The sequence below is a fragment of the Helicoverpa zea genome, chromosome 1 (assembly GCF_022581195.2).
Source record: "Helicoverpa zea isolate HzStark_Cry1AcR chromosome 1, ilHelZeax1.1, whole genome shotgun sequence".
Taxonomy (NCBI): Eukaryota; Metazoa; Arthropoda; class Insecta; order Lepidoptera; family Noctuidae; genus Helicoverpa; species Helicoverpa zea.
The window spans coordinates 7641802-7669188 of NC_061452.1; the positions used below are offsets into that span (position 1 = coordinate 7641802).

General features: G+C 37.8%; 1 protein-coding gene across 2 annotated transcripts; it reads left to right on the top strand.

The window, feature by feature from the left end:
- The first annotated feature begins 1414 nt into the window (after nucleotides 1-1414).
- LOC124645637 (tudor domain-containing protein 7) lies at nucleotides 1415-26772 on the top strand. Of its 2 annotated transcripts, none has more exons than XM_047185461.1 (20): nucleotides 1415-1629; nucleotides 2124-2225; nucleotides 4034-4251; nucleotides 4323-4460; nucleotides 7075-7233; nucleotides 7382-7531; nucleotides 7850-8032; nucleotides 11304-11518; nucleotides 13742-13856; nucleotides 14552-14716; nucleotides 15300-15391; nucleotides 16902-17064; nucleotides 17482-17718; nucleotides 22784-22983; nucleotides 23420-23567; nucleotides 24068-24291; nucleotides 24689-24893; nucleotides 25026-25177; nucleotides 25427-25587; nucleotides 25858-26772. In XM_047185461.1, the coding sequence occupies exons 2-20, from the start codon at nucleotides 2141-2143 to the stop codon at nucleotides 26085-26087; spliced, it is 3240 nt and encodes a 1079-aa protein (XP_047041417.1). In that variant the 5' UTR covers nucleotides 1415-1629; nucleotides 2124-2140; the 3' UTR covers nucleotides 26088-26772. The 2 variants fall into 2 exon arrangements, with proteins under 2 accessions (XP_047041417.1, XP_047041425.1); XM_047185469.1 differs by having other exon boundaries at nucleotides 14555-14716.
- Nucleotides 26773-27387: the final 615 nt, after the last annotated feature.

Sequence of the window (27387 nt, forward strand, 5' to 3'; positions counted from 1 at the left end):
TGATTCTTTAGTTAGAAAATACAAAAAAAAATAGTGTCTGTAGAAAAATGGCTTTAAATATCGTTAAAAAAGCGTTTTTAGGCATTTTCAGATTGGTTTTTCTCCAAAACTAGACATGCTAGAGCAGTCCAGTGTTCTAGACTACGATTCTGTGATAGATAATCTGCAAAAATTTATATGTTTCACCTTGGATACGAAAATGCTGTTGACTAGTGTTATTGATGACAAGTTTCGTTATACGACCTCAAAATTATATGATGCTGATAAGATATTAAGCCCCCAGTACACATTGGCCTGTATTGGGCCAAGCTCTGCAATGCACAAATGTAGGCCACGATCAAATTATGGTGTTTACACATTGCCGCATGGCTCATTGCTGCCTGGCAAACCACTTGCGATGGACGTTGAAGTAACTAAGGCTGCGGCTATTTATTTGTATACTACACTACTATATTTACAACTACTTATATTTATTTTTGCACGCAATACAAAAGTGTACTATCCTCAGCGGCCGGTGACGAACTAAACATTGGCCGAATGTGTAAACACCACAGGCCACGCTGGGCCACGATTCCTTTGATGCGTGCCCAAAAAATAGACAACTCGCTGAATGCACGCCAACATTGACAAATTGTCCGCCAACGTATCCCAATACCCCGTGTACACATTGGTGATGGAGTGTATTGGCCACGCTTGGGCCAATGTGTACTGGGGGCTTTATGACGCTCGGCTCCGTTCCTTCCAGTAACGTACAGTCAACTTCAGGTCAGTGGTAACAGTTTTGTAGCAAAATCGTACTTATTACTACTGACTTAAGGTGCATGACAGTTACCACTGATGTGCGGTCTACCGTACTAAGATCAGCGCCATCTAGGTAAAGATGAAAAAGAAAATCCCTCACCACCTTATTATAAAACGTGGTTTAAAAAAAGTACTGGAAACCACCACCGCACCGTCCCGAACAAAATCAGTGGGTTGAAGCTATTACTAAAGCGGGTACTTCTTAAGGTAGAATTCCGTGCACCGCAACTGTCGCCTATGACAGTCGTCGGTCGTTCGCGACAATAGTCAAACAATGAAAATTCTACCTTTAAAATCACGTTTTATAATAAGGTGGTCAGTGTGCAAATTGGCCGTACAGAGTCAATGTTGAAGGATGTGCGAAGATTTTTAGCTATTTAAATTTTGAATTTCTTATAGATTAAAAAAAAATGCAAATTTATTTAATTTATAATTTCTATTTAGAAATCAAAACAAAATTCCATTTATTTTCTGACTACATTGCATTGGCCCATGGATGGATATATACCGGGCCTAGAGATGTATCCAAAAGTTTCGATCAGCGGGCAAAATATGCATGTCGATGATGTCGATGCTTTTTTGTATGGGAATGTTTTGTACCGTCATGTTGGCTGCAGTCTCTACATTACATCTGTGCTGTCGGTAGTCTGTACACTGTACATTAATAATTAAGTATGTTGGTATAACCGCAATTGCAAAAAAAAAAAAAAATAGTGCAATAAAATACTGACTGCAAGTACAAGAAGTAGAAGTGGAAAAAGAAGGGGATGCACTGTTGGATTGATGCTGAATTTGATAAAGTTTTACTGCTTTGAAATTAAATTGCAGGTCGGTAGCATTTCATATTTTACGGTGCATTAGAAAATAATGTTGTAAGTTACATTAAGAAGTTTTAAAACGTTTTTTAACGTAGTGAAAGTAGGTGTGTGTGTAAACTGTTTACGATATTTGTTGTAATGATCTGATTTCTCTTGCTTACACGTCACTGATCGTTTCAGACTAATTTATGAGGGTTGTTTCTTTTAAATAAATTAAAAACTATATAAAAGTTCGGTAATATTTAGCTTACTGGTGATACTGCCAATAGACCACCGGCATTTACTGTATGTGAGGGCAGAGATAATTTTTATAAAGTGCAAGAGGTACCATTTCAATAGTTAAGTAATCCAATCGTCCAAGTGATTTAAGATCCGTTGAGTATTAATTTTTGTGTTAATTACTAGGTACCTATTAAGTGTATCCATTTGGTTGGCAGATAACTGAACATACATATCCAAGGCACATTATTAATTGTAACTTTTGTAAAACGAAATTGTCAACAGAAAGTTTCTTCTTGGCTATGGCTGACAAAGAGCAGGTTATTCAAGCATTGAGAGCTACCTTGATATCAGTAAAAGGAGCTTTGACAATCAAGCAATGTAACCGTAAGTCTTACTTTATTACTAGTACATTTTCTCAACTACATATAAAGGGTTGGTTTCCAGTCAAACCGGATGCAGCTGAGTGTCCAGTGTTTTACCAAGAGCGACTGCCTATCTGAACTCCTCAACCCAGTTACACAGGCAACCCAATACCCCTGGGTAAGACTGGTTGTCAGACTTATTGTCTTCTAACTACCAGTAATGAATGCCAAGGATGTTCAAATGACAGGCGGAACCTACAGTTTTATTACTACTATCTGTCTCCTTTTCGGGGACATTCAGAAGTATGTTGGATGTACTTCTAAACTATGATAAGATGGACACCCTTCCATCTGTATCCATGTGCCAAGGGGAACCTTATGATCGAGTGATCGCAGCAACAATGTACTTATACCTACATTGTTTAAATTTGATATTAATTTAGAAACTGGGAAGCTACTTTAATTATACTAGACTAATGTGGGCATGCATGACAGCAATGTGATCTGGAAATTAGAGGGAATTCACAACTCAACCAAAGTTTTTGTGTGGTGTGTTAAATAATTTTTACTTCCTTGTTCCCTGGCAGTTCATAACATAGTTATAGCCTTGTAACCTAGCAAGTTTTTGAAAATGAATCATTATAATATAATATTGAATGAATGGCACGAGAGTGGCAGTGGGCTCGTCATGCTGGATCAACTCTTGAGAGCTCCTGTTGTGTAAGCTGAGTAAACAGTTAAAGCAAAAATTATGTATGACAGAATTGTTTCCCTTTAAAAGTAAAAAAAAAATGTCTGTGTCATCATGTTTATACCTTAGGATTAGCTTTCCGTAACCTTTTTTATGCTTATCAAATTATTTTTCATAGTATTTATTCTCAAACAAGGCATAATTTGGGAGGTGTTTTTATGAACATGATATTAATCCTTATCCAAATAAATACGTTATATATCACAAATATTTAATTTACAACAAAGTTGTTTTTTAAATTGATTTAAGAGAATATTCTAACTAAGAGATACAGCAGTTTTAAAATAACAACACAGCAAAATAATGATTGAGTACTGCGCACAGTACTAGACCATTATTCGATTCCAACGGGAGTTGGTAGTTGGCATTGAAGTCCTGTTTTTGAAAAATTAATTTAAAATTTGTCAGTGAGCCGAATTACGAAGTCGCTTGCCACCTCTAGTTAATGTATAGATAGGTAAATAAAATGCAAAAATCAAGGTAAATGCCCACTAATGCGGAATTGATCGAAAAAGTTACCGCGGCTTTGGTACACAAAGGGATCAACAAGGAACATTGTGGATTTTAGTGAGTAAGAGTCTGACACTCCCTCACGCTGTACCCACAGCTGGCTGTACGGTGTCATTTGATGATATCCCAAGAAAAAATTGATTACCTTTAGTTAAGTGCATACTCAAATGGGTTAGGCATGTATATTGTATAGTTATGTATTTTAATTAATAGATGAAAATAATGTTTTGAAATATAACGTAATAGAAAGAATGTACTGTGTGTGATAATAATTAATTCTGCTATTGTTATGATTACACATTTGCGCGCGGCGGGGTCATCCGATATCTGTCAGAGGTGGGTTACTTTCACGGAGGAAGGAAAGATGAGATGGGATTAATATCTCAACTACCAATTTTAGACCGCCATATTTTTCATCTGTCATGCAGCTGAAATCTAGTAATAAATAAAAACTAATTTGAATTCTGTAGGTAGTAAAATAAGTAAGCAATCCAACCATTTTTGTAATATGTATTCAGATATCATAATATCCTAAGTGTTGCATTTTTTTAAAACAAATTTTATTGCAGGTGACTATCGAGAGTTGCAAGGAGAATGGATACCTTTCAAAAAACTTGGTTATCCATCATTGGATAAGCTTTTTATTGATGTTCCTGGTTTTAAAGTGACTCAAATAAATGGTGAATGGTATGTTGATGCAATAGCTAGCCAAGAGACACAACATATAGCTACTATGGTGGCACGACAAAAGTCAAGTAAAAAGGCTACACCAAAATTGAGCTATCCAGTAAGTTGATAGTGAAAGTTTACATATACTTGTTATGTAATAGCCATTTTCGAACTCATAACTTTTTTCAGAATCGATTCCCAAAAAAACAAGGGTCATGGCGAAAACCAGCTTCTAGCTATACGGCAAACTACAATAATCAGTACTCCAACCAATATTATAGAGCAAAGACCAGTGCCCCATTTAACAATAATAACCAATATCATAAGGTGAGTAATTTAATTAAATTTCGGTAAAATATAATTGAACACCTACCGTATATAAAGAAGCCAGTGCATATACCTATGCATGTGATATTTTTTATTATCGTACATCTTCCAAAAAACCAAATAGTTTCTGACAATTCGAGGTTTTTTTTTGAGAATAAAAAAGAAATTGTTCTCAGGAGAGTGACAAGATGGCGTTGTACCTACTACGTGAGTGTGCCTCTGCCAAGTAAAAAAAAAACATTACATTTTTAAATTGTTGGTGACAAAAATTATTACTATTCGACTATATAAATTATTAGACTAAAAATATTTGCCTCAAGGCAGTACACTCGGTCCTAGTAATTTATGTGATTGCTCCCCATTAGGTGTGCGTTCGCGCAGCGGAATGTTGTTGAATTTAAAGATTTTAATTATGCAGATAATTAGTGTATGACGTCCTATAATTGTGTATGGTAAAAAAAAATTGTGTATGCAGCCATTGTGGAGAAATTAACTAAAATTTGTTTCCTCTGGGCGAACGTTGTCCTGGCGGAACTTTTTTTAATCCATAGACTTTAGAAGAAAAGAGATGTGTCCAAAAATTAGTGTGTATTTGTGTATAATTGATTATGTATGAATGAAATCAGTGCATGCATAAACTTCGGAGAAATTCAAGTTTCCGCTACGCGAACGTTTGGCCATTAGCTAGTTTTCATATAAAGCGCTTACATAGAGAGCTGTAGATTTTTACATACGTTGTTTTGAATTTGTTTATATTTGTTTAAAAAACAGATTTAGAAAAAGTCGTAGGGTTTAAAAGATAAAAATATAAACGTAAAATACACTTATTAGGTCTTAGTTCTTAAAGTATGCAGTTTGGGGTCTGGATTTTCACGTTTACACAAACCTTGTAAGTGTCTCCAACATGTTGGCAAGTATCAATGATGTTCCGTTAGTAATTAAAAAGTTATAGGATATTTTACCATGAATAGATCACTGTTTACAAAGCAGTCGAATATCACGACGTTCTAAAGGAATTGCATGGTAAAATGTTAAAGTTTAATCATTCAACTATTCACTTGCAAAATTTCATGTCATTAAATTCAGTAATTAAAGAAAGACAATTATAATACTGACGGAGCATCGAAAACCTACATAATCCGACCAAGTTCGGATAGCTACAAAAAAGCGGCCGTGCCATATGTCTAAGAAACGTTCTTAACTTGGAAGGTTAGTATTTATTAATATGGTACAGTTGCGTACACAAGCGTTAGGAAAAAATAAAACAATTGTATTTCTTGATTGAAAAATATTTTTTTAATAATAACGCCACTATCTACGACATTTTAGTTAATATACGTAACGTTTATTAACGTTATTAGTCTATGGATTTAAAAAAAGTTCCGCCAGGACAACGTTCGCCCAGCGGAAACAAATTTTAGTTAATTTCTCCACAATGGCTGCATACAGAATTTTTTTTACCATACACAATTATAGGACATCATCCTCCGAGCCTTTTCCCAATCATGTTGGGGTTGGCTTCCAGTCTAACCGGATTCAGCTGAGTACCAGTGCTTTACACGAAGCGACTGCCTATCTGACCTCCTCAACCCAGTTACCCGGGCAACCCAATACCCCTTTGGTTAGACTGGTGTCAGACTTACTGGCTTCTGTCTACCCGTAACGACTGCCAAGGATGGTCAATGACAGCCGGGACCTACAGTTTAACGTGCCATCCGAAACACAGCCAATGGTGTCTAAGATATACTTAGAAAGTACATACAAACTTAGAAAAGTTGCATTGGTACTTGCCTGACCTGGGATCGAACCCGCGCCCTCATACTTGAGAGGTTGGTCCTTTACCCACTAGGCCACCACGACTTTTTTTTTTACACAATTATAGGACGTCATACATTAATTATCTGCATAATTAAAATCTTTAAATTCAACAACATTCCGCTGCGCGAACGCACACCCCCATTAGACGGAGCTACTAAGAACCGTTTACTTCACGCTCTGCCAATCCGTCAAACAATATTGTATACGTATATGGGGGAGTGCTGGAAAGAGCACCCTCTTAGCTATGGAGCCTTAAAACTACCATTTAAATTCCCGACAGACTCCGTATACGAAAACTTCTGTGTACTAAGGGTCCGCCAACTTTTTTCATACTCAAAGCTACGCTTGTCACACACCCTTATCAAAAAACGCGCTGACTACCAGGACAGAATTTGCAAACGGGTATTTAGGATACCCATACCAAACGCCAACTCTAAACTAGCTAGACGCTGCTGTACACAGTACATCCAAGCACATACAATAAGGTCAACACAATTTGTGACCTAAGAGACTGTACACTCAATAATCACTTAATAAACAAATAGGCACTTAGCTACGGATAAACAAATAAACAACTTGATATGTCTTTTTACACAAATAAACTACTTCTCAAAATATTTGAAGTACCTATTTATAGTAATTAAAAATATTATTTTTTTATAAAAATAAAAAAAATATTGGCTTCGAAGATAATATGAGGTTATATAAAAAATATTACATGCATACAAGATTCGGCCGAAAAACAACCATTCTTGGTAGTGGGGTAATATTGTTTTGTTTTATAATGTGTTTACAGATTAATAATAAATATCATTCAAAGTCGAACGAAACGAAACTATTGTCGAATGTGAAACAAACATCGAAGTCATTAAATGACCATGTAGATAAATTACCGAAAAGCTCCAATACATCGTCACAAAGTTTAAGGGAAGCGAACAACGCACACGCTGAAGAGGTATTTATAAAATAATATTTTTTACATATACATAGGTGTGTATGTATGTATATAATTTACTTGATGAATAATTGAGAGATATAGAGGCCTACCAGTTTGAATTTTCTGTAATGCGTTAAGGCATTGTCTGCTTGCATATTTTTTTTAGGTGAAGCAATCTGCACGCTCTAACAATGAAATTGATGGAAAACATAGCGGAAAAGTCTCAGCGTCGCAACGATTGTCCAATTTAAGAGATCGTCTTAATACCGTGGATCTTATACCGTTGCAGTTGCCAGCTGCAAATAATGAATGTTTGGTTAGTAGAAAAATAATTATTTACATGATTTGCACTCGAGTGCAAAGATTTTTTGCTCATGGTCTTTTGATTCCCTCTCTGATTTTATACCCTTCCTTTGCTCGGTCGTCATTCTTGTGCATGTTTTTGGACTGTTATTAAGAATGATACCAATTTACTGTTTACTTCAAATTTTAAGGGAAATCAGTAACGTAACTTATACGCTATTTATTATTATTAAATATTACGCTATATTTTATCCCGGTACGGGTACATTAGTTGATTTTATTGCTTACTATTTTCATATTTCACGTTTGTAATTGGTTGTCGATGTTTTAGGAAACCAGTGGTCCTGTCACGAATGTTGTGCCGGCTCACAACTTGGAGCCTCCACCTGATTCCACATCGTCGGTAGAAAAATTAGAGTGGACTTGTAAAAAGCTTGGACTTCCAGAACCTGTGTACAAGATGCATGAGATACGACCTAAACGAGGGCCTCCCAGTTACGACTGCACCGTGAAAGTGAGTAACTATCCTAAACATTCTAGTTTGGTCAAAGGAAAACTGCTAATCACTTTGTTTTAAAACTTTTCTAATAGCCCAGTCAGTTGACAAAGGACAATGGGCACAAATATATGGGACCTGGTATACCCCACCAATAGCGATGTCATACATATCATTGGATAGGCCTTTTTATGTAGAACAACATTTACTATGACAGCTTTGCTGAAATGTTTGTCCGTTCCGAGATATAGATCAAAAACTGTGCAAAAGTTAAACTAAAGTTAACTTAATAATCTATTGATATCTCAAGTTTTTAGAGGAAAAACTAAGTTCCACTAAGTGTAAGTCTCCTGAGTTCTTCCTGCTGTATCCGTTAGGGTCCATAATTGTTACTATTATTTAGCATTTCAACCTTATACTGTACCAACTGGATATTGGGCATAATGATAAACCCCACCAATAACAAAGTCATACATATCGATGGATAGGTCTTTTTTAACTGGAACAACATTTACTATGACAGCTTTGTTCTATTGTTTGTCAGTTCTGAGATATAGATAAAATACAAACTTAAAATTAATGCACATTAAGTGTTTAAAGGAAAATCTATACCTATATGTCGTCGATGTACTAAGTACCTGCTGTGAGTCTGCATTTGTTACTATATTTAGCAGTTCCACCTACGATATGAATATAAGAATAATATCCACATTTCGTTCATACGTTACTTTGTACATTTAAATAATTCGATATGATCTTATTAGCCTTTTCCCAGCTATCTTGCGGTCGGCTTCCAGTCTAACCGGATGTAATTGCCTATCTGATCTCCTTACCCCAGTAATCTGGGCAACTCGATACCTCTTGGTAAGATTGGTTGCCAGTCTCTTTGTCTTCTGTTGTTACCCATGCACGACCATGGACCGACCGCACCAAGCGTTTGCTTATGATCCTTATGATCGATCGACACATGTGGCTGTTACTCAGACAAGAGTTTCTCTTTCTCATGATCATTAAATCTTTCTCATTCTAAAGTACATAAAGATATTGATTCGACCGGCTTTTAGTTTAACCGAATGCAGCTGGGTGTTTTACAAGGAGTGACTGCCTATCTGACCTCCTCAACCCAGTTACCCGGGCAATTCAATACCTCTTGGTTAGACTGGTGTCAGACTTACTGAATTATGACTATCCGCAATGACAGCCAAGAATGTTCAATGACAGCCGGAACCTACAGTTTAACGTGCCCTCCGAAACACAGTCATTGGTGTCCAAGATATACTTAGGTAGACAGTACCTACATACAAACTTAGAAAAGTTGCATTGGTACTTGCCTGACCTGGAATCGAACCCGCGCACTTGAGAGGTTGGTTCTTTAACGACAAGGTTACCACGACTTACATAATTATTATAAAAAAAATAAAGACACTGGTGTTATTTTTCAAAGAAAATCAGATTACAGTGTTGATTAGCATTGTTTTTTAGCCATATCTCAGAACGGACAAACAATAGAACAAAGCTATCATAGTAAATGTTGTTCCAGTTAAAAAGACATATCCATCGATATGCATGACTTTGCTATTGGTGGTGGTTTATCATTATGCCAATATCCAGTTGGTTACAGTATAAGGTTGAAATGCTAAATAATAGTAACAATTATGAACCCTAACGGATACAGCAGGAAGAACTCAGGAGACTTACACTTAGTGGAACTTAGTTTTTCCTCTAAAAACTTGAGATATCAATAGATTATTAAGTTAACTTTAGTTTAACTTTTGCACAGTTTTTGATCTATATCTCGGAACGGACAAACATTTCAGCAAAGCTGTCATAGTAAATGTTGTTCTACATAAAAAGGCCTATCCAATGATATGTATGACATCGCTATTGGTGGGGTATACCAATCTGCCCATTGTCCTTTGTTAACACTTTCATTTTGACTGTATAATGATAAATTTTACGCGCACAAAATGTAAATGAGACTTCATAAGGCTTTTGGAGCTAATCTACAGAGACAGTACAGCGTCAGTAAAGCTCCTTTCCCCAGGTCCAAAATTCCACATAGAGAAAGGCGTGAAACAGGGTGATCCACTATCACCAAACCTCTTCACGTGTACGCTGTAGGATGTTTTCAAAAAGCTCACTGTGCCGTGGACATCAAAAGGTATCGCGATCAGGAGCAAAATACTTACCAATTTGCGGTTTGCTGATGACATCGTCCTTTTTGCGTCCACATCAGAGGAACTCCAACAAATGCTCCAAGATCTGAGCATGGCAAGCCGAGAGGTTGGCCTTCAAATGAACATGACTAAGACACAGACAATGACCAACAGTACGAAACGTAGGGTCGAGGTAGACGGGCAAGCTCTACATTATGTCGACGAATACATCTACTTGGGCCAGTTAGTCTCTTTCGAAAACAGGCAACAGCGAGAAATCGACCGCCGCATTGAGAACGCCTGGATAAGCTACTGGTCCATGAAGCATTACATGAAAGGGGACCTTCCCCTTTCACTCAAGCGAAAGCTAGTCGACATGTGTATCTTGCCCGTCCTAACCTACGGTGCACAAACTTGGTCTCTCACGGAGTGTCAGAAGTCCAAGCTCAAGGTTTGCCAAAGAGCAATGGAGCGTAGCATGCTAGGTATTAAGCGAACAGACCGGATACGCAATACCGTTATACGCTTCAAAACTGGAGTTTCCGATGTGGGCCAAAAAACAGCAAAATTAAAATGGGACTGGGCTGGACACGTTTTTCATTGTCACCCAGTGGATACCACAAGACGGCCACCATAGACGAGGTAGACCCCGCAAAAGATGGCGCGACGACCTGGACGCCTACAACCCTGATTGGTGGGAGGTATCAAAGGATCGACAGATGTGGAGACGAAGTGGGGAGGAGCTTTGCTCAGCAGTGGGACAGTTCAGGCTAAAAATTAAATTAAATAAATGAAACATTTCTACTATAGGTACATACGTATGTAGACAATAGGAAGATGTTCATAAGTTACATAAGCGTAATCTACACTAATATTATTAATCAATAATATTCTTAAGTGGTGGCCGTTTTTTCCTAACACGGTGGAGAATTCATTGATTACTTAAGTCACTCCTTAGTGACGGATTGTTAAATAAAACCTTCTGTAAGGAATGGCTCAAGTCAAGTAACCATAAAATGTGTCTGAGTGCGGGGGTAAGATAATACAATTCGAACAGCAGATAGGTACCTTCTTTAAGGCATTCATAACCAAAGAAGTTCGTGTAAATTCATTCATTATTATCTTTTTCATAGGTAGCATCGTATTGCATTTGCTCGTATCCTGACTCATCCCCATCTGAAGAATTAGCTAAAGAAGTAGGAGCTGTGAAATTACTTTCGGTTATAGAAAGTTCTGAAGCTGGCGGAATGCCCACTTCTTCAAGCAGCAATGCTATTGTATGTCTCACAGAATTGATCTCTGAACATGAAGCTGGACTCTGGGCGAATACAGTACCGCATCTTTATAGGTACATGATTTAAATATTATTTAACCTTATGTATACAGATGGTGAAAGAAGCTAAAACGATGTAAAGTAAATAAACGTCCTATATTAGCACTGCACTGGTCTTATTGAACAGAACTGTAAATACAAAAAAGATCGTATTTTCACAAGAATATCATAGCCATGGGCGTAGCCACACTGGGGCAAGCTGGGGCACTTGCCCCACCCTGGGCCATAGCTCTGACCTATAAGGTGTCTGATTAAACAATGTTTTTTTTACTAACTCTAACTAACAACATCAACAATCATATGTACTATCCGTAAGTTATTGCACAAAAATTATCGACTTTGAAAAGAGCGCGATCAAAACAAAATGCACGCTCGAGTTCCCGAACATGCGCGGTGCACGCGTCATTTGAAAGCGAGCCGTATTCCCTAAAAGAATAGTTGCTATGTGGCGTAGCGAGCCGAGCCGTCCATCTAATCCAAAAAATAATGCATTGAAGGAGATGGAACTGGTAGATGTGATCAAAATTTCGGAAATGCAATTTTATCCTAGTGTAAAAACCGCGCTCGCTATTTTGCTTGCCCAGCCATGTACGGCCTGTACAATAGAACGATCGTTTATAATAATAATATAACAGTGCAGTGTAAGTAGCACAGTGGTTCTTAACCGGTGGTCCGCGGACCACTGGTGATCCCTGGAGGCATTCCGAGTGGTCCGCGAAGCTTAGTTGCGCGACGTGGCTATAGGTTATCTAACTAAGTCCTTTTTTTAAGTTCCTAAGTCACAATCATTCCTAGTTTAAGGGCCAGGGTCTCAACATTTGTATGCCTCCAATTAAGAGGACGAATTGGAATTTTTGGCGCCAAGGATCTCAATTTTTCTCAGTATATACAAAACGGATCAAAATACAACTTGGTTACCTGAAAGTTCATGATATAAACCTTATTTTGTTAGACGTAGAAACATGATTAGGTAACTTTTATAACAGAGAAAAATATATCAAACATACCTCTTTTTAAAAAGAGATTCACATATTATGGGCAAACGGGACCGATTTAAGCCTCTTAACTTTTTTAGTAGTTGAGTATATATATACTCTTTAAAATTGTAGAAGGAATTTTTATCAAATTATCATTTCTAAATAATAAAATTACAAAACCATTTTGTCGCTTACGACTTTTAGTTATAAGCTAGCGCGCGTATTGTTATCCTCGCCCCGCTCTGACGCTCCGACCCCTTTTGGCGCCTTAGATGCGCGTGCCGGATATGGAATTATTGTTGACCAATTCGTCGCCTTAAATTGTAATCCTGCTAGATATTAAGCATTTTGTGAGCATTTTGTAAGGATTTGCATCAATAAAGCATTTATTTATTTATTTTTATCGACTTATCTATGCGAGCGGGGGTTTTCGTATGGACGTAAATCGGGTTTGTCGTACCTAGTCCCCCCATTCATGAAAATGTATATTTGGGTGACATTTTACGAAGTTTTTGGTTTTGAGTCTTAAAAAATAATGAAAATATCGCGCTCGCTTCGCTCGCGTATTCGGAAGCTATATTATTTTTGTATTTGTCAAGAAACAAAAAGTTAAGTTCGTTTGGGCTAAATTTTACGTAATATTTGGTTTAAGTCCAATAAAAATTTCACGCTCGCTTCGCTCGCGTATTCAGAAACGATATGCCCTTATTTTTGCATTTGTTAACAAACAAAAACTTAAGTACGTTTGGGCTAAATTTTGCGTAATATTTGGTTTAAGTCCGATAAATATTTCAAGCTCGCTTCGCTCGCCTATTCAGAAACGATATGCCCTTATTTTTGCATTTGTTAACAAACAAAAAGTTAAGTACGTTTGGGCTAAATTTTACGTAATATTTGGTTAAGTCCGATAAAAATTTCGCGCTCGCGTATTCAGAAAATATATGCCCTTACTTTTGGCTTGTGTCCTGTGTGTGATTGTTTATGTTCTGTACCTGAAAATATAAACCTCTCAAATTAAGAGATTAACAAGTTTGAGATTAACGGCTCAAGATACAAAAAATCTGATGGCCCCCGCCCTCCCCCGGGGGATAGGTTAGGAGTCCAAAGCTGGCTACGCCCATGATCATAGCTATCATAGCCTTTATAATTTATTCGTGTGATGGTTATCTTATATGATTTACTAGAGTTAAGGTGGTGTCTAGTTGTTTGTATGAAAATTGTAGTCTCATAACAAAACAATAATATCGGTTCTAATTTGCAGAGAAAAATATCATGAAAATTTGCCAAGTAACTGGCTAGAATTAGTGGAAAACTGTCCAAAAATAATTAAGGACAGAGTTGTGAACGGCCTTTTAGTACTTCTTCCCAATAATGAGGTATGTATGTTTAATAGTTTTACATAATTAATTATAAATATTAACTTTGGTATACCTATTAATATTACCATCACCAATCGACCTCTGAAAGGTTATTAGGGCCAGTTTTCGGCAATGGCTTCATTATCCCAGAAAAACTATTCTTAAGTCATTTTGAGTTTGGCGCCGGGTGTCGCGAGATGACCTCCCGGCCACCGTAGGCGTGGGTCTGTGGGCGGTGAGTTCGGGTGGCTCATCGTCCCTCTGTCTGCTTAGACGACAGACCCGTGTCGACGGCGCGCATTGTTCCACGCGCTCCTCAAAGAGATGTCAGCAACCCCAGCGGGGCCCAGCAGGGCCAAGGCCTGCCGGGACTGCGGGTTGTTCGAAAGAGATACCGCGGCCCTGGTACATAAAAGGCCTATGACGGAACACGACGGTTTTTAGTCAGTAAGGGTCTGACACTCCCTCACCGCTGCTAACCCACAGCGGGAGGGGTCATTTGATGATTTTTGACGTCGGAAAAAAAAAAGTCATTTTGAGTTTGAGTTTAACCGACTAAAAAGACAGCAGAACATACAGGTAAGGATATATATAGCCAAAAAAAGAACAAAACAACAGAAAGTTGACAGAAGAGATGTGGGGCGTCTTTGTATAAGGCGGTTTGCAATAAATGTATATAAAATTTACTTGAAAGCTAAATGTAATCTTATCAGCAGGAAGTATCGACGCCGTTAGAAACTACTACCGTATTAGACGATTCCATGGACAGTGATTTGCCACCGTTACAATTCCCTGATGACAATTTTTGGAATGTATTCGTAACTGTTGCTAATTCGACTCTTGAAATTTGGCTGCGAATCATTGGAACGCAATATAGTGTAAGTGCAATTATTTCATTAATTTATAGTCATGATTTTGATTGGCTCTTGGAAAACTAAGACTGATTTTATATACCGCTTTCGCGTTATGATGAGTTTCCTGACAGTTGTAATTTTTTCTTGCCACACGTACTACTTAAGAGTAATAAAAAATAAACTATCGAAAATAACAAAATAGCATTATTAAAAAAAATGTGGTCTTTGTCAATTACATGGTATATAATTTTTCATATATTTAGTAAACTAAATAAATAATGCATAATAATTAAGAGTTCAAACAATTTAAAAAATGTCAGGAGCATGAATTGGAATTTGAGTTGCATCAATATCATTTGACGCGAGTTTCTGAATCGACAAAAAATTATGAAGAGTAAGTAGCAGCCACCTTTAAATCGGTAATTCCGTTTTTTTTTCATCCGTATGTCATACCAAGCGATGCGGTATTTTATAACAATGGATTAAATTAATTACATCACTATAGCTATCAGTTATGAACTGTCAGGTTAGTGAGTCAAAACGCGATAGCGTTGCACTTATAGTCAATATCAATGTATCTGTAAATATTATATTTGTTCTATTCCAGGATGCCTTCGAAACTCTATTATCTGATATGTCTAAATATTATGACCATTCTGGATCACCCGTGGATAAATCAATGATAATTAAAAACGCTTGGTGAGTTTTCTTGATTTACTGTAAACTAGTTTTTGCACGTGACAACGCGGTAAATATTTGATCAGCATTAGTATTAGTCTGACTTTCTACATTATGTATTGTGTTTAATCGTGCCTACATGAAAGTTGCTGCGGCAGCTTGACCGGTATATCGGCGTATCGAAGGAACTTCTTTCGTTCATATTTGCGTAACGATAATAATGTAACAAGAAACAACACTGAAATAAAAATATACCTATAGAATTCAACTGTTTAAGTAAAGAATCGCGCCATATTCGCGCCAATTTCTCTTTAGACCTTTTTTTAACTGAATTATACTTCGGCCGTTCAGAGAATGCGTTCCTGACACCTATCAGTTAGTCACGACTAGTGATGGGCACAACATAACACTGAGTTCGTTACCGTTCCTTCAAAATGAACCGCCGCATTATTTTAAGATTATTTTCGTTTTAAATTGGCGGAATCATTTGTTTTATATTTTAGTTATTTAAGTGGAAACCAAAAAAAGGTAATATTCATATAATAAAATTGTTTTATTTATTCTTTGTTACAAGTACATTGAATTGAATGTGCGAACAGAATATTAATCAGACTCCGATTTGCTTGAGGAGGTGGTGTCTTCATCATCATCTTCGCCTACATGTATAATTATATTATTATCAATAACAGAATCAATCCTGATATCTCGGTCTAACAAAAGCCGGGTAATCAAATAAAAACAGATCGAAAACACTTGAAAAACGTGGTCTATGCGCACGAAACGACAACGGACGGACGACTGTTTTAGCGTCACAAAATGGCGGCCCATAACGCCATTTGGGGTTACCATTTTTAATCTAAGTATAAAAATGCGGTTTGGTCATAGTTTTATTTTTATATTTCATAAAAGTAAAAAGAAAATCAAAAGGTATTATTTTATATTATAACTGTATAAGAACAGATTACGATACTTGCCTGTTATTTTTAGCACAGCACTACAAAATATAAACCGCTGACATAACCTTGTAATAGCGCAGTATAGATTTAGAAAAATATTGTTTACCAAGTTATTTGACACTCAGTTTGGCACAAAATTATAACATTCATTGATTATTGATATAATAATGTTGTTTTAATGCTCCTCAATTGTTAAAACGGTAAACAACCAGCAAAAATATTTTTATCGTAACTGCAACGCCATTGCAAAGTTACGTCGTCAGTTCAATCGCGACGTGTCAGGAACGCATTCTCTGAATGGCCGAACTATAACATTTTCAACTTTCTTTATTATAAATTCATACATTATTGAAACGATTTAACTAACATGATAATTGCATTGCATATGCACCTAATATTCAAATCGAGAAAACAAACATTTAACGCCTAAATCAGATCAGATTAAAATACAGCTTCAAATAATTAAAGCTTAAAAAAAAGCTTTGCATTCCTTTCCTTTTACCTTTTCTGCCTTGTCCACGTATTTACCAGTTCGTATAAAATACATCTAACCCTGTATGTAACCGTGGTTATAGGTATGCTGTAAATTTAGATGATGGCGGCTGGCAACGTGCTAAAATATTAGAGATAGAAGAAGACACGGCGACGGTTTTTCTTGGTGATCACGGCGATGATGATGTAGTGTATATTAATAAGATAAAAATATTAGAGCCGCAATTTAGAAAACTTCCAGCACAGGTGAGTAGCACTTTTTATCCAACTTCCAACGACTTTTTACGACAACGACGATCTGAGCGTTTTTTTTTTTAATTTTGGTTCACTATTTTATGAGCCCAAATTAAAATCAATCCTGAGTAGAACACGTGGTTAAAATATTGCCAATGAATTCCATTTCACGCTGTATACTATAAAGAAGTAGGTATCGAAAGGGCCACATGCGCGAAATTATTCTTCTCGGAGTATAACTGCGGGCCACCATTGAGTTTGGCAAGAACTGTACCCGTGTACTGGTGTATCCAGTATCATAAACCATAACTTATATTTATTGTAATTATTAAAATTGTTTCACCCAGGTTCCATTGGAATGACTTGTACTGTTCTGAATAATCTGTTGAGTGGTCGTGGAGCATGAATGAATAGTAAGTACGTGGGCAGGCGATCCTGTGCCGGCTGGAGGGCGCGGAGGAGCTGGCGGCGAGCGCGCTGGGCGCGGAGCTGGTGCGGCGCCGGCTGCCGGGCGAGGTGCTGGTGGCGGCGCCGGGCCCGCGCCACGACCCCGCCGACCCCTCCGTGGCCGTCGTGCTCTACGACACCTCCACGCAGCGCGACCTCAACCTCAACAAGGAGATCGTGCACGACTTCTGCATCGCGGCTGCCTTCACTATTACGCAGGTACATACAACTATATACTAGCTTCCCGAGGGGAATACATTGCGCACCTATAGTAAGTAACTAAGTACCTTTATCGTTAAATGGAGTATTGATGAGAACTTTACACTAAAATTGCTTATGGTATCCACTGTGCGTAAGAATGTCAATCTTGTCTACGGTCACCATGGGGGTTCCACAGGGTTCAATTCTAGGCCCTTTTTTGTTCCTTATTTATATTAATGACCTCCCTTATCACGTAAGGGATAATCACAAGATTGTGTTGTTTGCCGATGATACTTCACTCGTTTTTAAAATCAAGCGCCAACTCGACAATTTTGACGAAGTTAACAATGCACTCTCTAAGGTTGTTCATTGGTTTAATGTCAATAGTCTTCTTTTAAATGAATCTAAAACGAAGTTAATTAAATTCTCAACGCCTAACGTAAGGCAGTTACACACCAATGTACAACTAAATGGAGTAGAGTTGAAGCCTGTTGAGTCAACGGTATTTCTTGGTTTGACCGTTGATTCCAAACTCCAATGGGGCCCACATATTGTTAAATTGTCAGGAAGGCTTAGTTCAGCCGCCTATGCTATTAAAAAGATCCGACTAATCACCGATGTGGACACAGCCAGGATAGTTTATTTTAGTTACTTTCATAGTTCAATGACGTATGGGATCCTCCTTTGGGGAAACTGTGCGGATGTTGAAACTATATTTATTTTACAAAAGAGCTGTTCGAGCCATTTATAATCTGGGTCCAAAAGTTTCTCTCAGAGAGAAATTCAAAGAAATAAATATTCTGACTGTTGCCTCTCAATATATTTTTGAAAATTTAATGTACGTTCGTAAAAACATATCTAACTTTGTTCAAATGTCTGATGTCCATAGCATAAATACTATAGTCCCCAGGCCGGCGAACAAATTTTTTTTTGATACATATACATTTAAGACTTTGTGAGTGTCTTCCTCACGATGAGTCCGACAAACTTTTCGAATGTGCAAATTTTGGTGCCGCTGCGTTTTTTAATGCTTGACTCCTGAAATTGTCGATATGACGTCACTATGGCTCTTCGTACATACACGTTTCATCTTTTGAGATTCGTTTAATAAAGTTAACTAGAGAATGGTGGTCAACTTGTCCGATAAAGATCGTGCTGCGTTTGGAGTGTCCACCATCCTGAAAATGTCGGTATGACGTCACTAAGACTCTTCGTATATACACGTTTCATTTTTTGAGGTTTGTTTAATAAAGTTAACTAGAAAATTGTGGTCAACTTGTCCGATAAAGATCATGCTGCGTTTGGAGTGTCCACCATCCGATATGACGTCACTGTGTCTCCCCATACATACATGTCTGTCAAATACAACAATGATAGATAATACTATTCTTATTGCAAATATCGACTTGTCCGACAAATGTAGTGAGGCAAATAGTCAGTTCGACAAGAAAATGAGAAAAAAATATTACAATTGGAAGAAGTTTATTCTTTTTGTCAATTTCTGACTTAAATATTCACGTGCATTATTTAAGTATATTAAATTGGCATACTACTTACCAATTTTAATTACTATTTTAGAAAAAGTAGCCTGACTAAGACGTATTGTTGATAGTTTATATTATGTTAAGAAATAATATCCCACATCTATTAATGGACTATATATCAATCAAAAGGTCTTTTTAAGTGCAACATTTTGTCTCAACATACCACTTATCAATTCTTAGTATTTTAGAAGATATAGCCCAAATAAGGCGTATTATCGATAGGTTTTACTATGTTAGGGAATAATGTCCCACCTCTAGGTATGAACCATATGTCAATCGAAAGATCTTTTTAAGCGCTTTATTCCGTCTTAACATACTACTTACCGATTCTTAGTATATTGGAAGACATAACTGACCTAAGGCATATTATTGATACTTAACATTGTGTTAAGGAATAACATCTCACTTGAAGTTATGAGCCATATTTCAATCAAAAGATCTTTTTAAGCGCAAGGTTGTATTAGCATAACTCCGACAAATTATTAGTACTTTAAAAGCTAGAGCTTTTCTAAGAATATATTATCGGTAGGTTCTGTCAAGCTAATCCATTACTTCTTTAGTAACAAATTATATATTATTTGAAAAACCTTTCCAAATGAAACATTTCGTGTTAACATACTTCCGACAAATTGTTAGTAGTTTAGAAGCTAGAGCTTATTTAAAATTATAATTATTGATAGATGTTTTCAATTAAATAAATCCCATCTCTAGTAATGAGTTATACATCATTCAAAAGACGTTTTTAAATGCAACATTTCATATTAAAAAAACTTCGGCGAATTGTTAGTATTTCAGAAGCTAGAGCTTATATAAGATTATTTTATCGATAGGTGTTTTCATGTTAATAAATCCCTCCTGTAGTAATGATACATATATCATTCGAAACGACTTTCTAAATGCAACATTTACTATTAACATGCTTCACACCAATTGTCAGTACTTTATACCAAATCTTAAAATATATCTATATTTTCCGGACGGTGGACACTCCAAACGCAGCACGATCTTTATCGGACAAGTTGACCACCATTTTCTAGTTAACTTTGTTAAACGAATCTCAAAAAATGAAACAGGTATGTACGAAGAGCCATAGTGTCGTCATATCGACAATTTCAGGAGTCAAGCATTAAAAAACGCAGCGGCACCAAAATTTGCGCATTCGAAAAGTTTGTCGGACTCATCGTAAGGAAGGCACTCACAAAGTCTTAAATGTATATGTATCAAAAAAAAAGGAGATGGCCAAATTTTCATAGTAAAAAAACCCAGAATCGACAGCAATGAAATGCTTACCAATAGGTTCATTATGATAGACCTTTGATGGTGCCAAAAACTCCAGCCTGAAATCCATGGGGTATAGGAGCTATATCATATTTTCACAAAAATAGGTCGTTGAATTTATATTGATTTTAAAGATCATTTACATCAAGGAACATAAAAAAAAATCTATGTACAATAAGATTATACTAGCCAACAGTAATATTCCCATAGTTACTGAGATTGCCTGGTGATTAAAAGGTCTTATATTTAACCACTCCAAACACGAAAGCACCGACCTTACATACTTGGAGAGGTTTCGCAGTTATATGCAACCTTCACAACTGGCTATGAAACGTCTTTTTAAAAATTGTCTTTGAAAATCGCGCCATGTGACATTGTCAAATGTAACAAATGACTTAGCGATGCAAAACGGTCCAATCATGAGTCTGCATTCAACTTCTAATGAACATGAAACAGTAAAAGTAAACTTTTCTGTGAACTATATAAAATCATGATCGAAAAAACGTTATAAAAAGAGAACCCCATGGTTTTTAGATGATATGAAATACTTTTTTTAATCCTTACATTATACTGAATCTAATCGTACATATGAAGTTTCTGTCGACTCTGGGTGTTTTTTTGGCCATCTCCTTTGTTCGCCGGCCTGGGGACTACTAGGAATAAACATAATCTTGCTGTACATGCTACTCGCCTCCACAGAGTAAGCAACTCGTTCATGGGTCAATGTATACGCTTTTACAATAAACTACCCAAAGCGGTTCGTGATTTACCTATCAAGAAATTTAAAAATCATATAAAATCCAAACTTTTGAAAAAAGGATATTACAAAATATCTGATTATTTAAATGACAAAGAAGCTTGGGAATGAGCTGCTCGCTTAGTGAGTGATATCTTTTTAAATGCCTGTGTATTGTTACTTTTGACATTTAAATATTATTATCATGACATTCTTTTTATTGACATTTATATATTATAATTGTATTTTTTTATTTATTATTATTATTGTGAATGTGAGTATCGTGTATGCGAGCAACATTATATATTCTTATAACATAAATACTGTCTGGCGGGTTTGAGTATTTTTGAATGGCCTACGCAAATGTTCTGCAGATCTGGTATCGTCGTGTGACAGGTCGTTGAGCTCCCTAAGATATGGTTGAGCTACACGACGACTGATGCATGCGTGCCGTCTGTTGGGACTGGTCAGCTCCAGCCTGATGTGGCTCTTTCCTCAAAAGGCCATTCCAGACCGCGTACATGGTGACACTCACACATAATATTATTTGATTTGTAACATGTTTGGACTTTAAAAGAGACTATGACCCTTGAGTTTGTTTCGGCGTTTCTTCTCAGGGATCAGTCAGTTAGGAAATGCCGGCCTCAGCGTTCTTAAAATGACGTGTAAAGGCGCGGCTCCACCGCGGTGCACGGAGAGGCTACGCACGTGTATTAAGCTTCGTTTTGTAAGAAAATGTATGTGGTTGTGTCCACTGCAACCCACGGAAAGGCTACGCATGAATTGACGTCATTGATACACGCGTGGCTTGCTCGAATAGGCGGTTACATAGCTCAACGCTGTCAACGTGGGTCTACGTTTCCACTGGAGTACTCGAATAAGACCCACGACTATGTACAGCTCGGTTATCGCAGAGCAGTTGTTGTAAGCGGTTACGTAGCTCAACGATGTCAGCGTGGGTCTACCCGTGCGCCGTGCCACGCTATACATAGTCGTGGGTCATATTCGTGTACTTCAGTGGAAACGTAGACCCACGTTGTCAAACAAATGAATACACGCAGCTAAAATGCGCCGCGTGTCCGTGCACAGCGTGCACTGCGGTGGAGCCGCGCCTTAAAAGTGATGTAATGTCCAACTTGCAAAATAAACCATTTCATTTCATATCATAAAAGAGACACTAAAGGCAATTTCTTTATATAATTAACAATGCACGACGAAAGCGAGGGCGACTTTTTCAACAATTTTACTGGTCTATGTGTCAGTACAATGTTAAACTGCCATATAGCGCTGGTAGTCTCATGTTTCTTGTTTTTAATACTACTTGTAACTACGAGCAATTCCCAGAATGGGATAAGTTTTTGAATTTAACGTAGAGAAACTCTTTATGCCATAAATGCTCGACGGTTAGCCCATCGATCGACAGATCGTGGCAAGCGTTGCTTAAACTTTGATCAGTCGATCGTAATGCCTTTAAGCCAGTGCATTTGTTTGATATGTTAGTGCAACGTATAGCATGTGTCCTCAGAAACCGTGCGAGGTGGAGGTGGGGTGCGTGACGGAGGAGGGGCGCGTGTGGGTGTCGCGCGCGGGCGGCGCGGCGCTGGTGCGCGGCGCGCTGGCGCTGCTGACGGCCGGGCCCTACCGCCGCCCGCTGCCCGCCGCGCCGCAGGCGCCCGCGCCCAACGCCGGCACGCTCTACATCGTGCGCACGCTCGCCGGAGACTGGTACACACTTCTATTCTATAACCACAATACGTAAGGTATAGTTATCGGCACGGATAATGAACTCTCGGCGGAAGAATGGGGATCGCTTTGCGCACTGCACACTTAAGGCAATAAACCAATAAATCACTTCTGCTCAGGTGAAGGTCAGGGCTCAATATCCGTGCCGATAACTATACATTTCGTATTAAAAGTATGTCAGATTACTTTTGATTTGTAAGAACTTTCAGAGTTAAACAAGGCCATCAAAATTACTTACTTGAGGATTCTAATAAAAGAACTTGGTCATGACTTCTATAAAAAAGAAAATTGAGGCACCGCAACATAATTTAAGCGCCAAAAGCATCTGAATTAAAAGGTGTGCCTCAAATGAACCATAGTATAACAATTAAACAGTATCTTGGAACAAATAAATTTATATTTGATCTTTTCATCTTAGGGTTCGCTGCACGATTATAAGCGGATTGGATGGCGAAGGCACTGTCAGGACACAACTCGTCGATAGCGGTCTTATTTTAAGAGCGCCCTTGTCATCCTTGGTGCCGCTACAGTCGTTTTCACCAGCTCTTAATGCCTTTCCATATCAGGTAAATGATTGAACAAGGTTTGCCATTTGATCATGATCAGGCTTTGGACTGTCAAACTTCTCTAACATGTGCTTTCATACTTTAAAGTAAGATACAGACGCTAACTTACCCAAATCTGTCAAACTTTACCAAATTCTATTAAAGAAATTTGACAGTTTGAGGTTGCTGATGTGCTGTCGTCTGTACTTAAAAACAACGATAATGTGAGATCATTGTCTTCATATCGTGACTTCATATTATTATGTGCAGATGTGCCTCCGCACAGTTTCCCCAAAGAAGGATCCCATTCGACATTAGGCTGTGAAAGTAGCTTAAATAAACTATTCTGACAGTATCTACGTCGGTAATTTGGCGGAAGCCGTCCTGATGAGAGGTGTAGATATGTCAATCAATATACATAATATAGATTATTCTATGTTCACCCATCAACACAAAAAACCTTAAGATGAGTGTAGGTGGTAGCACGACATACGTATACGTAGATGTGTGTTCGCGGGCAGGCAGTGGCGGTGCGGCTGGGCCCGGCGGAGCGCGCGGCGGGCGCCATGGTGGCGCGGCTGCGCGAGCTGCTGCTGCACAGCAGCGTGCTGTGCCGCGCGCAGCCGCCCGCGCCCGGCGCCGCGCCCGCCGCGCCGCACGTCGAGCTCTTCGTGCGCACGGGCCCGCAGAACATCCTCGCCTCCGTCAACAACGCCATACTCATGGAGTACGACTATCTGCAGCAGTAAGTTACTTGTCCACCACATTTATTTGCATCTGTAAATCAACACAATTTAAGTATGCGATTAATAACAAACTTTTATTTTGCTTAAGAGTTTAGTGAGGATATAATTGGACTGATCTACTCGAAACGTAGCAAACAAGTACTTATTCTGTTATGGTGAGAGCTCGGGAAATTCCCTCCTAATTATTATACAGCATTTCTGATGATTGGTTTATGAATTTTTGTGCTGATTTCAAATCTGTTATTGTATGGAACATGCGTTATTTTATACCCACTAAACATTGAAGTTCGCCCACGCAGGACGCGGCCTAACATACAAGTGTTTTTTCAAACATACAGTTATTAATTCGCAATGGTTAGGATATAGTAGGAAAATACCTAATAAAATAAAATTTAGTGGCAGGCTTAAGGAAGATGAAAAAGACACCACGAACCACGTAGAGGCGTTGCACAAGAAAAAGGAACGGATTTTTAGAAGTCTCTCTATGCAAGGCGAGGAGCGACCCACGAGCGGCGCAGTGTTGCCTGCGCCGCCGCTTCCAGCTCCCGGCAAGTGCTTCGACGTGTATATTGCAATGGCTGCTAATCCTTGGAACTTTGTGGTAAGTGTAGTCTACTGATTATAAATACTGTTCATATGTTATTGTTTATTACATACACACAGATCGTGGTGGCGGCCCTGCCTCCGTTGTCACCCGAATAACTCATCAATCCACTACTATTTGTATTAACAGGTCCAGCCAAACAGTACTAGACATACTCTGCAAACAATGATGTCGACACTACAAACAGAATGTCCCAAACTGTCTGAGAAGGATGCTCCAGTAAATCCAGCTAGTGGAGAACTCTATACTGTATATTACGAAAAAGATTCATCTTGGTATAGGTAATTATGAAACATATTTATTTATTTATGCTAAGATAAAGAATGCCCGGTTAATGATAAGATTTTACAGCAGAACCTAACTATCATCGGTCGAATCGTCCCAATCTGGAAGAACCACAGATATGACATTTAACAGAATTTCATTCCTGGCCTCGGTCGATTTCGATGAGTGTTCGTTCACCATGAATCACTAAAATCGAACCAACATGGATCCATTACATAATTTCACAAATATTTATATTGTTGTAGAGTGACTGTTGCGGGGACTGTCTCGTCGGAGATGGTTACTGTCTACTTTTGTGACTACGGAGATTTGGCGTTATTCGCTACTAAAGCATTGCGACCTATACCATCGGCAGCGCCGTTAGCGCGGTCTTTACCACCTCAAGCTATAAAAGCTCGACTATATGGTAAGGAATTTGTTTTATTTCTATTCAAAACGAAAATTCTGTTGAGTTCGTATTATTATAAATTTTACGACTTTGTTGAGAAGGAAATCCTTCTGCTTCTGAAAACATATATTTTGCTAAATTGAATAACATTAGTTGAAATTTAACACCGGAGTGAGGATATTCATATTAAGATAAACAGTCGTCAGCCCTGTTATAGTTCAAAATTGAAATTGAATTGAGGGTAGCCGGAGCGCGTTGCTACTATTATTAAGTTTATATTTGTTTCAGATGTTTTTCCTTTACACCAAGACTGGACGGTAGAAGACTGCATTAGGTTTCAGGAATTATGCGTAGAACAGCAGTTTGTAGGCATTTGCAAAGACGTTGGAAAAGATCCTCTTAATCCAAACGAGCCCTTATTGACACTTGATCTTATTGACACATCTACTGACGAAGACATATATTTAAATAAACAATTGGTTGCTGAAGGCAGAGCGCGGCTCGCATCAACTCCCTAAGCGATATTATATAATTTCAAGCTGTTAAGTTTGCTTTAATACAAGGTATAACAGATTACTCTTAGAATTATTATTCTCTGTATTAATTTTGTTATGAGAGAGGACACAGACTGAGTCACGAAACAAAATGTACCCTCTCACGTATGGCATTTTTGGATCGTCAACTATAATATATAAAAAACTATTAACCACGCTCGGAAAAGAGTGATTTTCGTACGTTGACCTAGGCATAACTGTAAATGGTAATAAAAATAGTTACGTGGGCGTATGTGCAGGTCCATTTCGTACGAAATTCTCTCTTTTCAGCGCGCATGGTATAGTTGTCTCGCGCAGTTTTATCGGTAGTTGCTTACTTATTTATCCGAAAAAAGCCAAGGTTCCTTCACAAATAGATTTCCTGGATATATACTGAAATATAACTTTGAAGTAGAACTAGTAGTAGCTTGTTTAGTCAAATAAATTAAATTATTCAGCTTTATTTTATTGGATTGCTTAGAAGTATTTGTGGATTTATGGATAACATGTATTCTATTATTGCAGCATTGATGCAATTTAATTAAATGAATCAAGTTATTCATAAATTGGCAGTATACTTGCATATACGCCTGGGAATTTGTTCCCACAACTCCAGTGAACATGTAAATGAAATGTGAACTGCCTGCAAAAAAAGTATCGGTAGCCAAAATAAGTTCTTATTTATTCTGTGTAAACCGAAAACTTCGTTGTTATTATCTTATTTAAACCAATTGCCATACATTCTAATAAACATCTTGGCAGATTTTAAGGATTACCCCATAGTTTTTCCTATTGTTGAAAAATTTTGGAAGTACTTTTTTCAAATGTTATGAGTTATGGGATATAGAACAGGCTTCTTATTTACTACCATAAAAGTGTACGTAAATATGTCTATAGTTCGGCCATTCAGAGAATGCGTTCCTGACACGTCGCGATTGAACTGACGACGTAACTTTGCAATGGCGTTGCAGTTACGATAAAAATATTTTTGCTGGTTGTTTACCGTTTTAACAATTGAGGAGCATTAAAACAACATTATTATATCAATAATCAATGAATGTAGTTACGTCGTCAGTTCAATCGCGACGTGTCAGGAACGCATTCTCTGAATGGCCGAACTATAGTAAAATGTGACATAACGTGTTAATGTCCTCCGCGTCGGAGTTGTTGTGTACAGAGCTAGTATACAACATGTAAGGTACTTTTTATCAGTACGATTGATGCTTGAATGTAATAGGTAGGATGGAGAATGATGTTTGTTTGTTGTGGTTTGAAATAGGCTCGC

Coding starts and splice junctions, on each gene's coding strand:
- LOC124645637 (XM_047185461.1), top strand. CDS start 2,141: ATGGCTGACAAAGAGCAGGTTATTCAAGCATTGAGAGCTACCTTGATA. Junction 17,065..17,481: donor TTAGAAAACTTCCAGCACAG/GTGAGTAGCACT, acceptor GTACGTGGGCAG/GCGATCCTGTGCCGGCTGGA. Junction 25,588..25,857: donor TATAAAAGCTCGACTATATG/GTAAGGAATTTG, acceptor TATTTGTTTCAG/ATGTTTTTCCTTTACACCAA.